The sequence below is a fragment of the Camelus dromedarius genome, chromosome 10, assembly GCF_036321535.1.
Source record: "Camelus dromedarius isolate mCamDro1 chromosome 10, mCamDro1.pat, whole genome shotgun sequence".
Lineage (NCBI taxonomy): Eukaryota > Metazoa > Chordata > Mammalia > Artiodactyla > Camelidae > Camelus > Camelus dromedarius.
Genome location: NC_087445.1, coordinates 69,561,035 through 69,574,795, shown reverse-complemented (window position 1 = coordinate 69,574,795; position 13,761 = coordinate 69,561,035). Strand labels below are relative to the sequence as shown.

Sequence of the window (13,761 nt, the reverse complement as noted above, 5' to 3'; positions counted from 1 at the left end):
TCCCTTTAACTTTCAGGGTCAACTGAAGTGTTCATCCATCTGGGATCATTAATATCAATGATATTTTGAGCGATTGTTATGCATCAGGTCTTGTGCTAACAGTTTTACATGTTATCTTCCTGATCCTCATAAATACCCCCATTTCACAGGAGAGAAAACAGACTCAGGGGAGATTTGCCAAGAGTCTCAACTAGCACCAAGCAAAACAGTAAGAATTTGAAACTGGGTCAGGTTCACTAAAAAAAGGCCATGAATACTCTTTTCCCTACTACATGCTGCCTCCTCTAGAATAATTTATGTAGTTGGATTATAGCTGTCTGACTCCGCCCCTCCCGCCCCCCTTGGCCTTTAAATTCCTCCAAGGCAGGGGCCATGTTAATTAATCTTTGAAAACCCTCATCCTTCATCCCCTGTACCCCAGAACACCCGTACGCATCTCAGAGTAGCAGACTGGCCGACCTGCAAATGTTTACCGAATGAATTAATGAATGAATAAACGAATAAATGAATGAACGAATCCTAGTCCTTACTATGCCAACTGCGGTAAACTGCCTCCAGGGACTCAGTTTCCCCAATACGCTGCTGAAGGCATTAGACCAAACCTAAGTAATCTCGAGCGCTCAGGAGAAAGACTGGGACACTGCTGGGCGGGGCTCCGGCTCCTCAGCGCCGGACTGTTCGGGCTGTACCACCACGCTCCTCGCAGCGGGGAGGGGGATGGTAGGGGCGGAGCCTGCGCTCCCCTGCCTCGATACTATTGGCCACGCCCTCCGCCACCCGGCAGTAGTTGCGGAGGTCAACCCCGCCTCTTTCTCTTTTCCTCCAAGAAGGCGGCGGCAGCGGGTTGTACAGCAATGGTGAGTGCCGGGGAATCGGGCCCCATCCGCGCGCTGTGGGCCTCTGGGGCTGGGGTGGGAGGCGCGGGGCGAACCTTGAGGTCCCACCTGCCATCCTGGCCTATGGGACGCCATGCGGCCGTCCCAGCCGGCCTTCATCCTCCCCTCGCCGGTCTGGGCTAGGAGAGGTGCTCGCGCGCTGCCAGGGCCTTCGTTTTCCTGTCTGCTGAATGGGGCTGGCGTCCTCGCCCCGCAGCAGGCCTGGGCGAGGGAGCGCCTGCCGGGGCCTGGATTGTCCTGTCAAGGCACTTTAGTGCTGGGCCTCCAGCGCGCTCGTGACATCGGTGGAGGCCTTGGTGAGCGGCGGAGGGAGAGGTGGCCCCGCCGGCTGTTGGACCCAGACCCTTTATTGCGCGCAGGCCAAGATTAAGGCTCGAGACCTTCGCGGCAAGAAGAAGGAGGAGCTGCTGAAACAACTGGAGGACCTGAAGGTGGAGCTTTCCCAGCTGCGCGTCGCTAAAGTGACAGGCGGCGCGGCTTCCAAGCTTTCCAAGATGTGAGTGACGGGCGACCAGACTGCGGCCTTGTGGGAGTGGGGGACACACGCATTGGGAGCATTTGTGGATTTTCGAAGTTGACTTAAGGAAGGGTCCCGTTAAGTGCCCATTCCCTGGATCAGTGAGTCGGAATTTAATGCCCTTCGAAACCAGTCTATCCAGACTCCCCTTGCTGACGCTTAGGCGCTTGGAGGCCCGTTGTCTTTGTGCGCTCCTTTTGCCTGGAATGCCCGTCTTTAGCTTCTCTGGCTGGAGAAAGAAATGGGTGTCCCTGAAGACCCAGTTTAATGCTGCCTTCGAAAGTCTAACTGGATCCCTTTCTTCTACCTCCCACCATGACTGGATTTTTTTTTCTCACCCTCCCTCACTTGGTTGAGGGATCCCTTGCACCCCCTTACTTGAGTTGTAGTGTAAGTTAACTGATACAAGGGGAGCAAGAATCCAGACTTGTGAAAGGAACGTAGTTTTGGAGTTAGTCAATCTGGGCATAAATTCTACTTCTGCCACATCCTATCTAATGGGCAGGTTCGCTTACCACCCAGGTTTTCTTCCTTTTCCATAAAATGGGCCCCCAGTAGTTTTCCTTTGGTGGTGGGAGGAGAATGGTTGAGTTGGGGAACACATAAGCAAGTTGCATGCTGAATCCTCAAGACCAAGTTAACTGGTGGCTGTTTACTGAGTGACTGCCATCCCCCAGCATGCCTCATTCAACATAACTACAAATTCACTTATCCCAGCCTGTTCCTATCTTCAGCCTCAAGCCTGCCCCCAACCCCAGCAGCATTCTGTTTCTCAAGGTGTCTCATTTCCTTCCTAGGTGGCCCCTCCTGTGACTCCCTAAGCTTAACTTGGTTGTCCAGTTTGTAGCAAGATCTCCTCCACTCAGCTCATTCAGATGGGCACTGGTCAGGTCTTCTTTGTAGCCCTCAGGAAGATCTTTCCTCGTTTGCTCTCCCATCTCTCATTAAGACTCCTCAATGAACCCTTCCCAGCCCTTCCTTGTCCCCACTCCTGTGATGCCCGTATCTCTGGCTTCCAGAACACCTTCCCCCTGAGTTGGGTTAGGCATCTCTTGGGTGAATATGGATGAGTTGGAGAGCTCCCCTGCCCTGTGACATCTGGGCCAGGCTCTGAAGGAGATGGTTGGAGAGCTCTGTGTCTTCCCCATTTTCACTGATGTCTCTCTATTTTGTAGCCGAGTTGTACGCAAATCCATTGCTCGTGTTCTCACCGTCATTAACCAGACTCAGAAAGAGAACCTCAGGAAATTCTATAAGGTTAGTGGGGAATGGGGTGTGATGCTTGATTACAGGGAGCAAAATTCCAGCTCTCCTTTGGCCAGAGGGGCAGTATTGCGAGGTTGTCCTGCCGGGTTGCTTGGGACTGGGCTTTCCAGAGCCTTTTCAGCTTGTGGATTGGTTCACCTTCTTACTAGCATGTGGCATGCAAACTGCATTTCTTTGGGGTTACAGTTGTCAAGAAATCAAAGATGTGATGGGAGTCAGGCTGGAGACTTGGGTTATGAATAAAACCTCATCAGCTAAGTGAGTTTGGGCAGTCTATGAGAATTAATTGTTCAGATGTTTTAATTTCCTTGCTAGCTCTGTGTTAGTCACTGCAAAGCATCTGGTATTCTTACTTTCCAAACGAGGACCTCAAGGCTTAGAGCGGTTAAGTTGCCCCACATCACCTCCAGTAAATGGAGTGATTGGGCCTAGGGTCTGAACCATGTCTTGAGGGGCAGGGGATTGAGTGAGTTTGTGTGCATGCATTTGATTTATTACATGAAATTGGCTTGTTTGATTTTGCGGCCTGGTTGTCAGAGTATCTTGGACAGCCTGAAACTCAAGACTTGTTTGAAGCTGCTGTCTTCGTATGGGACTTGGGGGAAGCCACATCCCAGCCTTTGAGGCCTTTCAACTGATTGGATCAGGTCCAGCCAGATCACTTGGGTTAATTAACTGATTAAAGTTGGCTGGTTGGGGGCTTTGATTACATCTGCAAAATGGTTTCATTTCACATTGGCACTGAAATTAGTGTTTGAATGACTGGTTTTGTGTTTGGCACATCAGAAAACCATCACAGTGCCTGGGCTAGCTGCCTGGGGGAGGGGATGCTGCCACCCTTGGACATTTGTGTGTAGGAACATTTTTTTGAGGATTGGGTCTGAAGCTTTCATTAGGTTCTGAGGGAATCTTAACGAGGTCATGGCCCAGAAGAATTGTCTTCGTGATGGCCCAGTCAGTGCATTCCCCAAAACAGCCAGGCAAGATTCAGGTAGAGGTGAGGTTTCTGCCTCTGTGTCAGTGCTGTCCAGTACAGTAACCTCTGGCCATAAGTGCCACTTAGGTGGCTAGTGGCCACTCTCTTGGACAATACAGAGTTCTAAGTCACTTAGTAAATTTGAAATGGAGGGGGCCCTGACCTGTGCCAACTGATAAAAGGGATGTAGGTGGACAAAAACTTTTATGCTTCCTGGCCCCTCTGTGAGCTTGCCCTCATCTGCTTAGCTTTTTCTGCACTTCTCTGCCCCAGGCTGCTCGTGACCTGAACCCCACTTAGCTGACACACGCCTGCTCTGTGCCTGTCTCTCTGGCTATCACTCTGGGGCTTTTATGGCAACTCTAGTTTCTCCCCCTTTCAACTGGCATCCATGTTGTTCCTTCATCTCTTCCCTCCTCCCCACCAGTATGCCACTTTTTTTTCTGCCCATCTTTCCCACTGGGCTGGGAACTCCCTGAGCAGGGAGCGGGTCTTGTTTATGGCTAAGCCGCACCCAGCACAGGGCCTCAAGCTGAAGAGGCCCCAGGGGACCCTTTATAGACTAAGAGATACATACCATGAGAGCTGCCTTGGCTCACCAGATAGGAGGTAGGGCAGGAATGAGTGGAAACAGTGATGGAGAGACCATGGCCCTATTAAAAGTCTAAGAGTGGTAGGGTGAAGTGGGGGGGCTTTGTCCCTTGTAGCAAGATGACCCTGTTCAAGCCAGATCTTGCTGAGTTGCATATGTAAGTGGGGGTGTCATCACAGGAAACACCACAGTTACCTGGCAACCCCTCTAGATAAATTGAGCACCATCTTAAAGCTGCACGCCCTGACCCCCCCACATAAACACACTCTTATATAATTTAAGCCAAGGTAACAGGAATTGTCCCCCAGGACTTGGTGGGTGCCATATGACCCTTGCTGGGTTGGGGCATGACTGACGCCGCAGATGAGAAGAGCACCTAATTAAGAAGTTAACCCACTTAATAGACTTAAAGAAAATGGGGACAGTCCTCCCCCAACCTTGAATTTAGGTGAATTAAAGCTAGCAGTGAAGGGATGTGGCCTGCCAATATCACAGTCAGTCTCCAGTCCCGTGCCCAAAGCCCCTTACTGGGCTGGATGACATCCACCTCCTCATGCTTGCATCTACCCAGACACACACTTCCCTCAGTCACTTCACAGCACCTCTTAGCTACTGCAGGAGTTCCCAAACCCTGGTCCTCAGGTTCCCCCTGCTCCATCTCACCCAGGGCAAGAAGTACAAACCCCTGGATCTGCGGCCCAAGAAAACGCGTGCCATGCGCCGCCGACTCAACAAGCACGAAGAGAACCTGAAGACCAAGAAGCAGCAGCGGAAGGAGCGGCTGTACCCACTGCGGAAGTACGCGGTCAAGGCCTGAGCATCCGAGTGTCAATAAAACAAACAAACTGGCTGATGTTGCTTTGTGTTTATAGGTGTTTAAGCTAACTGCTTGACAGATGGTGTGGCTTGGTTATGGTCACCAGGCATCTGATGATTCCCAGCAGGCTGGCCTGCCGCTGTTAGCTGCCCTGGTGTGGGGCTATGGCAGTCCCTGCCTGTCCTTTCACCAAACCCTGTGTCCCCTGGATAGGGAGAGGCAGGGGTGGAAGGTCTGAGAGCCATATATGGTGATGTTATGTTCAACCAGCTCTGGGTGATTTGCAGCGGGCTTGGCGTCTTGACTGATCAGCAGCTCCAGACACCAAGAGTTTCCCATCTGGGGTAAAGGCACATGCGTGGGCCACATCCAGGACTCCCTGCCAGAAGTACAGTATTGGGCTCTGGGGGTGCAGGCCTTCCACTGCACCCTTGTTTCCACGGGTCTTACCTTCAGGGTCTCAATGCACTTTCCGCTGTTGCAGTCCCATACTTTGACCTGGAAATTAAAACAAGCAGAGGAGTAGGGAGGCCTCATAGGCAAGTCTGGCATCTTTGACAAAATCACCTTGGGGTGAGTCTCAGCCAACATCTTAACCTCTTGGTCTGAGTTTTGAAGTGTTTGGTCTTCGGTGGGTTGTTTTGTTTTGTTTTGTTTTTTATGGGGGAGGTAATTAGGTTTATATATTTACTTACTCAGTGGAGGTACTGGGGATTGAACCCGGGACCTTGTGCTTGCCAGGCGTGCACTCTACCACTGAGCTATACTCCACCCTCCTTGTCCAAGGTATTTTTGACAAGGGCTGCACTGGTGCAAAAAGGAAGTGCAGTACAATTTCCCCTAAAGCTGAGACATAGAAATGCTGGTGTCACTAACACTTAGGCCAGGGCAAACCTTAGTGCCAGGCATCAAGTACAGAAGTGGCTGGCATCTGGGTCTTGTCCTTGGCAGCCTCCTATTTAGGGCAAATAGAGATACGGATATTTCTCGTCATGGGTGCTGAGGGCTCTGGTAGGGAGGATGTAGGGGTAGGAATTTGCCCGGAGGGAAGGCATGGTCTGGTGGGGTTACCGTGTGGGAGTAGCCAGCACTTGCCAGCTGCAGCCCATCAGGGGAGAAAGCTATGCTCTTCACCCAGGTGATGTGGCCCTTGAGCTGGACAAGCAGGCTTCTGGTTGAGGGCTTCCAGATGTGGATGGTCTTGTCCCAGGAGCCGGATGCCTGGAGAACAGGCAGCTCTTAAGCCCATAGATTTGGGGCTTGCATACTCAGCCCCCAAAATGGCCCTTGACCCTCAGAGTCTTGCAGTCAGCAGTAAGGGGCCATCCTGGAACCCAGGGCAGCCCAGCTCACCAGTAGGCCAGATGCCGAGTAGCACAGACAGCTGATGTTGCCACTGTGGCCCTCCAGCTCCTGGTGGAAGAACGCTGGGGTCCTGGCCCTAAGGTCCCACATTCGGATGGTAGAATCCCAGGAGCCAGTGGCCTGCAGATAGCTGCCATGAGCATGGAGCTGGCTTGTGCTCACCCTCCTGGTTCCTTGGCCAGATGTACAGAAAGCAGGTACCACCTCACCCAGCCCTGCTGAACCCCCCTCAGAAGAGCTAAGTCACCCGGTGGAGTTCTAACCACTGCTCAGCCCCAAGTGGACGTGGGTTCCCAATTCCCTTATGGTCACTGAGGTGGGGCCTGGGCAGAGATTGTGTCTCACCAGGCAGTCGGAGCTGGGTGCGAAGTCACTGCTCTGGACAGAGTCTCGGTGTCCCACTAAGTGGCGCAGCACCTGGCCTGACTGGAGGAGAGCACAGCCCAGAAGCTGCAGTGCCATGTTCTCGGTCTCAGATGGATCATAGGATTTGGGGAGGCCTCCTGGGCCATGACAGAGGAGGGCAGTCTAGGCAAGGGGAGCCTCATGGCAGAGGTCTTGAGGCACGGGAGCTGGGTGGGGGAGACTTGGGGAGGTAACTGGCCAGATGCAAGGAGGTGAGATGTCAGGTGTGGGTATGGGCAGTGGGGAAGAAGGAACACCCTTTTTGGGACAAGTGTGCAAAGTATACACTGCCTCTGAATCCCAGATCTTGCTGTGGCCTTCCTCTGCATACCTGCACCTCCCAGAGCATCACCGTCTTGTCCCAGCCACCTGATGCCAGCTGCTTTGAGTCATGGCTGAAGCTGACAGTCTCCACACTCCGCTGGTGACCTGCAGGAACCAGCCCGGGGGGGTGAGGTGGCACAGGACGCAGCAAAGCCCAAAAGGGATACCAGGCTTGGATGCTTGGCTCCCAGTCCCACCCAGCCCACTCACCTTTTAGGACCTGCAGACACTTGGTTTCTGCTACATCCCACAGGCGGATGGTACAGTCACAAGAGGTGCTGGCGAACAGGCGGCCATCAGGGGAAAATCGGCAGAACTTAACGGGGCCTGGGGCAGGCAGCCATAGTGAGGGAATAGGGCACTGTCCCACCTCCGGCCTTTACAGTCTGACTCCTCCTAATTCAGTCCTATACCCTCTCTCCTCGCTTCCTTCTAACTCACCCTCCGGGAACCTGGGAATTCCTGGGCTCCCATCCCTTGGCCTGGAACACCCAACCCAGTTTGCCCATTTGGAAAATCAATACTCAAATCAAATGCAAGCACCTCCCAGAAACTCCTTGACAGCCCAACCTAGGTTTACTGCCCCTTTTGAGCTCCCCTGCCCCTGGGCTTACCCTATTATAGCATGAAACAGTCTGCCCTGTAATTACCAGATTTCTTTTTCTTGTCTCCTTAATAACAGTTTACATCTACTGAGTCCTTACTGGGTGCCTTTGCTTGCATTCTCTTACCCTATACAGTAGCAACTATTATCCCCATTCTAAAGAAGCTCAGAGGTGACATGATGTGGCTACGTTCACAGTTTAGAAAGTGGGTAGACAGATGAAACTTAAGGACATTATGCTAATGAAGTCATTCACAAAATACTGTAAGATTCCACTTACACAAGGTGCTTAAGTCAAATTGGTGACAACAGTGGTTGCTGGAGGTGGGAGTGAGGAAAGGGAGAAATTAGTTCAATGGGTAAAAAGTTTCAGTTTCGCAAGATGAAGAGAGTTCTGAAAACTAGTGGCAAAGCTGTGTGAACGTACTTAACACTACTGAACTGTATTCTTAAAAATGGTTAAGATGGTATTACGTATATTTTTAAACAATTTTTTTTTCAAGTGATAGGATTTGAGTCCAGGTCTGTGAGAATCAGAGGCCCAGGGACCAGGTTGTTTCTTCTTGCCCTCTGGCCTCAGCCTTGCCTAGGCTGTCTTGCTCGGATGCCCAGCTCAAAGTCAGGTCACTGAGGCAGGCTCTGCAGGATGCTAGAACAAGTCCATGGGCCTTGGTCTCCCCATTTAGGCTGACAAACCCCACCTGTATGGCCACCCAGTCTCCACAGCAGCCGCCCGCTCTGGGTCTCCCAGCCATACACACAACCGTCCTCGGAGGCTGTGAGCAGCCTCTGGCCATCGGGAGAGAAGGCAGAGGAGTTGACCTGAAAGGAGAGCACGAAAGTCCTGTCCTAGGGCAGGAAACATCTGTCTGATCATCCCTGGCCCCCGACTCCTGGGCCCAGCCCTAAACACTGCCCCAGTAGCCTGGAGTTGGAGCTTGGACTTCAGGCCTCACTCAACAACCAGAACCAAGGAACTTCTGCAGTAGAGCCAAGAGCTTGGAGCCCTTTCTGCAGCCCTGTAAGACCTGAGCCGGAAGCTCAGAGCCCTCAATGAAGCCAGATGCTGGAGCCTCCTCTAGGCGCAAGAGCCCGTTGTGCAGGTGGAACCCAGAAATAGCTCAAAATCTACCGTAAATCAGAGTCCAAAGAACACTGGAACCAGCCTGAGTTTGAGCCCTCTCTGGAACCAGAGCTTAGAATTCTAGAGCCCATTCCGCAACTAGATCCCAGGGAACGCTCGACCTTCCACTGCATAGAACCAGAAACCACTCCAGACCGAAAGCCAAGGAGCCTAAGGTCTGGGCAGAGCACGACAGGGCCTCACCTCCCCGCGGTGCCGGTCGAAGAATTTCACTCTCCCCACGGCCAGCGTCCCAGGGGCCTCGCTGTTCATGGGCCCGCGGCCCCCCGCCATGGCGGGGTCCCTCCTAGGCGGGCGCTGGTCTGGCCCGCGGGCCCCACTTAGGCCAAGGTGGAGGAGAAGGGGGAGACTGTGTATGAGCGGTCTCCATGGCAATCGGGGCGGGGCGCGCAGCCGCTGTGGGGTCTCTGGAGAGCCACGAGGAGAAACAGTCTGGGAGAGACTGTTCCCATCTCGGGAGAAGTAGGGCAGCAGCAGGGTAAACCACGGGCGGCTCCGAGAAGGGACTTCTCTGCCCGGACCGCTGCCTGTCGAACCTTGGGGCAGCTGTGTCCTCGGGGAAAGGTGGCGCGCACCACGGCCGCTAGGGGGCACGCTAGCCCCGCGCACCGCGCTTCCGTCTTCCGCGGCACCGAACCCGTCCGTGCATAGTGCAGATCAGTTTGCGAAGGGCCCACAGACCCCTTTGAGACCATCCTGTTTCCCCATCTACACAAAGGAGAAGCTCATCCCTGCACTCCAGGCTCCAGGCTTGAGCCAAGCTCAGGGCCTGACACATGGAGGGCCCACCCTGGAGCCAAGAACTCTTTCCTACAGGAATGGCCACTACTGAGGCTGAAGAACTCGCATAGAGGGCTGGAAACCATATTCATCTCTACTTTCCAGGATGTGGAGAGCCAGAGGCAGTATAGAAAGCATAGAGCATTAAAAAGTAGGGTAACTTGTTAACATTCCTAGCAGCACAAAATGTGCCGTCTGAGGAGATGGAGTGAGGCCCTAGGAGCTGTCAAAATCTTTGTGGATACTTCAAGCTGAAACCCAGAAAGAACAGGACTTGGTTTCAATGTCCATTTTTCAGATGAGGAAACTGAGGCTCCAGGAGGTGGGGGGCTTGCCTAAGGTCACTCAGCCAATAAGAAGGGAACTGGGACTTCATCCCATGTCTCTCTGACCCTGGGCCTATATTAGGACCACCTGCCATGAATTCCAGGGGCCTCACAGCATATGAGTCTCTGACTCCTGGTACATCTGGGAAACTGAGGCCCTGAGGGGGCAGATTTGGCCCAATCATCCAGCACATTCATGGCAAAGCTGGGGCCACGACCCAGTCCCCTCCCCACAGTGAGACAGGGGTAGGACTGAGACAACGTACGCCTCCACTGTCCAGTGGATTCCAGGCTCCCTGAGGGTGGGGCTGGGGCAGCTGGGCTTTGGGAGCTTCAAATTCAAGGGTTCCCAGTGGTGATTCACACCCCTCCCCCAGAAATCTTTGCTAGAAATTCTTCTCACGGAGATCTGCTGTGTTCCTGCTCTATTTTAGGTCCTAGACATTCAGGCAGGCGAGGGAGTGACAACGGCGTCTTTGAGGCAGCCCCACCCCCATCCTAACTCCCAAAGAGCCCAGATCACTGAATTGGCTCCCCAGGGACCCATCTGATTTGGGCCTACAAGGCCAGCTCTAGACATTGGTCCCAGACATGGCTCCCCCATAGCTGGTTCCCCAGGCCCTCTCCCCTGTCCCTCTGCTTAGGCACCCCACAGCCCATGCCCCATTCAGCATTTCCCCAGCCACCTAGTTGCTCCTGCTCTACCTGAAGGGGCCAGAACCACCTTCCCCAGCCCAACCCATCATTCCCAGAGCCCTCTGGATAGACCTTGTCCACCAGGCCCAGTGACCACTAAGACTGTAGGAGTGTTGGTGGGGTTAAAACGTTTCTGCTTGACCCAGAAGTCTGTGATTGGAACCACCTCCCATGAATTCTAGGGCCCTCAGGGACCAAACAATTGTGCCCACCTCTCCTGCTTCATCCTGCCCCTGCCACCTGCCCCACCTTGCTCCCTGAACTTGTCCACAAGAACTCTTCCATCTACGCTCCTACCCTGGGCCTGTGCACATGGGGTTCCCCACCCTCTTGGCCTGACACTTACCTTGGGATCTAGCTCCAATACCATCTCCCTGAGGAGGCCTCCCCACCTCCCAGACTTAGTTAGAGCTCCTGCCTTAGAGATGGGGCAGTAAAGCCCCAAGTCTGGGTTAAAACTGGGTTCTGCCAACTACTAGCTCTACAACCTTGGGCAAGCTGCCTGATCACTCTGCCTCAGTTTCTTCATCTGTAAAATGGGGATGCTAACAGTGGTTGCCTTGTGAGGAGTTGGTGAGATGGTGCCTGTTAAGGGTAACTGGTATGCAGTAAGTGCTCAGAGAGTGTGTGGAGGGGGGCATGACATCCATCTCTGTCACTTTAGCTTGAAATACTTTAAGCTAAAGCTCTGAATGCCCAAGGGGCCCACAGCCCAGGTACACATCATGATGTAGAGAGGACCTGGTAATCAGGAGCTGCCTGACTTTATGCCCAGGGGGAACTGAGGGTATGGCCAATTCTGGGTTTGGGTGGGGGCTGCACCTGTAGGATGTGGTCCATGGCAGCAAGGGGAGGTGGGGGGATGAGTGGGTCACAGTCATGGAGGCAGCACAAGTAATTTACTGGCTCAGGCTCTGCCCATGGGATTGGGTGGCCCAGATTCTAGCCTCTCCAAGGGGGTCCTTGGGGTATCTTTTCCATCCCTTTACTATCTCTTTGTTCTCAAGGAGCCTGCCATGTTCTCTCCTCCCCCTAACCCAGAATGCCTGGGGAGGGGGCTCTGTACTGGACTTTCCTGCTCTCTTTCCATGCCTTGAAGGCGACCCGCAGTCCTGGGACCAGTTTGCCTCTCTTCATTTCCTCAAAGTACCTGCCTTTGCAGGCTCCTTTGTTCCTTTTGAAACTGCCATAGGTACACAGTCATCTTAAAGAGAAAACTGGATATTCATAGAGGGAAATGACTTGCTTAAGGTCACACAGCTAGAAAGTAGTAGAGCTGAGATTCAAACCCATGTCCAATAACCCACAAGCCCCTGGTTCATTCCTTGCGCCAGACACTCTTTCAATACATCCTGGGGAGACTGAGTATGAGCCTCGACCCCACCCGCAACACACACCCTTCACCCTTGTGAATGGGATTTTACTACTCTGCAGGACAGACCTACCCATCAAGCTGTTGGAAAGTCCTGGGTGAATCAGAATCTGCCTTGTACTGTCCAACAGAGTGGAAGATGAACCCATCATGCATGCCTGCAATCTCACTCCTAGGGACATATCCAGCACTGTTTGTAGTTCTGAAAGGCTGGAAATAACCTGAATAGTCAAAGACTGTAGAAACAAACAATTATATAGTCAAACAATGAAAGCTACAAAGCCAAGGAAATGAACAAACTACAGCTCTGTATATCAACATGCAAACATCTCACAAAATTCTCAGCAAAAAAGCAACATGGCAGAAGACACTACAAGTATGATCCCCCTCATATAAAAATCAAGACATGCCAAAGGCAGCCCTCCATTTCTCAGACATATATCCATATGTGCTGAAACTATAAAGAAAGTCAGGGATGAGTAACTCCTAAACCACCAGAGGGGTTAACTATGGGTAGAGGAAGGGAGGGGACTCAGGGGGCCATAAAGAGTACTTGTTCCTGGTGATATTTGGGCTTGAAGCTGGGCAGTGGGCTGCCAGCTGTTTGTTGGATTATCCTTTAGTGACTGGCCCTGCCTATCTCTTGCCCTCTTCTGGCTTCATCCCTCCTCACTCTCCCACTCCTTGTCCCCATCACCCCTAGTCCTGAGCAGTCTAGTGGATTATGCAGTGATGGGGCTAGGATGCACTTCTGACAGTGCCCCCAGGGAGCAGAGGAAACTTTTGTAGCCAGAGAACTAGCAGAGAGGAGAGAGAGATGGAAAGTCAGATGCCCTGCTTCCTGCCAGCTTTCCAGCTCCCAGCACCAGTCCCAGGGGCTCCCATCCTAAAACGCACCTGTTTCCTTAAATTCCTTTTTTTGCTGAGTGAGTTCCAGAGTGGTTTAGGTTATATGCCACCCAAGGACTTTGACTAAAACATCTCTGTAATTTCCACAGCTGGTCCCCTAATGTTATGCCTTTGGGGCTGCTTCTTTGGGTTTCCCCTGCACACGGGAATCAACTAAGGATGGTCAGTGCCATTGAGTCTGTCATTTCCCCACAATCTGGGCCACCTTATTGGAATGCACTATACTTGTCTTTGTTCCTCCTAAAGTGTGAAGGCCAGAACTGGAAACATGCTCTTAGGAGGGACTGACAAGTGCCAGGTTGAAAGGTACTGTCATCTCCATTTCCCTCAATCTCTGGTAATGCAGTCTGCACTACTGAAGTCATTTGTGTTTTCAACAGCTACATTATTCTGGTGACTCACTGAATTTGCTGTGGGAGCTTTTTCCCATGAACTACTGTCCAGTCAACTCTCCCTCCCCTATCTGGTACTTGCACAATGGATTCTTCGGAAACACACGAAAGACCTTACATTATGCTGGCTAAATGTCATCTTTTTGGATCCCATCCAGCAGTCTAGTCTTGAAAGCATTGTAAGTCTGGCTGCCCTTGCACAAAGCATTAATTTTGCCACTGAAGCAGCTGCAAATTGTATGAGTAGGCCTTCTGTGTTCTAAATCCAAATTGTGAAAATGATGATCAATGGGACAAGGGTAAGGACAGACCCCTGTGGTCTATCACTGGAGGTTCTCACGTTTTCTGCACGCATCCACACCCATCACTAAAAGTCGGGT

At 52.4% G+C, this 13,761-nt stretch overlaps 2 protein-coding genes across 2 annotated transcripts; one reads left to right on the top strand and one right to left on the bottom strand.

The window, feature by feature from the left end:
- Positions 1–746: 746 nt before the first annotated feature.
- On the top strand, positions 747–5,097 carry RPL35 (ribosomal protein L35). The gene is made up of 4 exons (XM_031450441.2): positions 747–857; positions 1,256–1,392; positions 2,589–2,670; positions 4,915–5,097. Exons 1-4 carry the CDS (start codon positions 855–857, stop codon positions 5,062–5,064), a joined length of 372 nt encoding a protein of 123 aa, XP_031306301.1. The 5' UTR covers positions 747–854; the 3' UTR covers positions 5,065–5,097.
- WDR38 (WD repeat domain 38) lies at positions 5,098–9,236 on the bottom strand. The gene is made up of 9 exons (XM_010984349.3): positions 9,090–9,236; positions 8,464–8,584; positions 7,369–7,485; positions 7,166–7,263; positions 6,775–6,855; positions 6,418–6,549; positions 6,136–6,285; positions 5,515–5,562; positions 5,098–5,443 (listed from the first exon to the last, which is right to left on the bottom strand). Exons 1-9 carry the CDS (start codon positions 9,177–9,179, stop codon positions 5,327–5,329), a joined length of 954 nt encoding a protein of 317 aa, XP_010982651.2. The 5' UTR covers positions 9,180–9,236; the 3' UTR covers positions 5,098–5,326.
- Positions 9,237–13,761: the final 4,525 nt, after the last annotated feature.

What these genes read in the sequence shown, in the direction of transcription:
- RPL35 (XM_031450441.2), top strand. An exon ending in GCTTCCAAGCTTTCCAAGAT is followed by an intron (nt 1,393 to 2,588) that starts GTGAGTGACGGG and finishes TCTATTTTGTAG; the next exon opens with CCGAGTTGTACGCAAATCCA. An exon ending in ACCTCAGGAAATTCTATAAG is followed by an intron (nt 2,671 to 4,914) that starts GTTAGTGGGGAA and finishes CATCTCACCCAG; the next exon opens with GGCAAGAAGTACAAACCCCT.
- WDR38 (XM_010984349.3), bottom strand. Translation starts at nt 9,179, where the DNA reads ATGGCGGGGGGCCGCGGGCCCATGAACAGCGAGGCCCCTGGGACGCTG. An exon ending in GAGACTGGGTGGCCATACAG is followed by an intron (nt 7,486 to 8,463) that starts GTGGGGTTTGTC and finishes TGCCTGCCCCAG; the next exon opens with GCCCCGTTAAGTTCTGCCGA. An exon ending in CACCCAGCTCCGACTGCCTG is followed by an intron (nt 6,550 to 6,774) that starts GTGAGACACAAT and finishes AGCTATCTGCAG; the next exon opens with GCCACTGGCTCCTGGGATTC.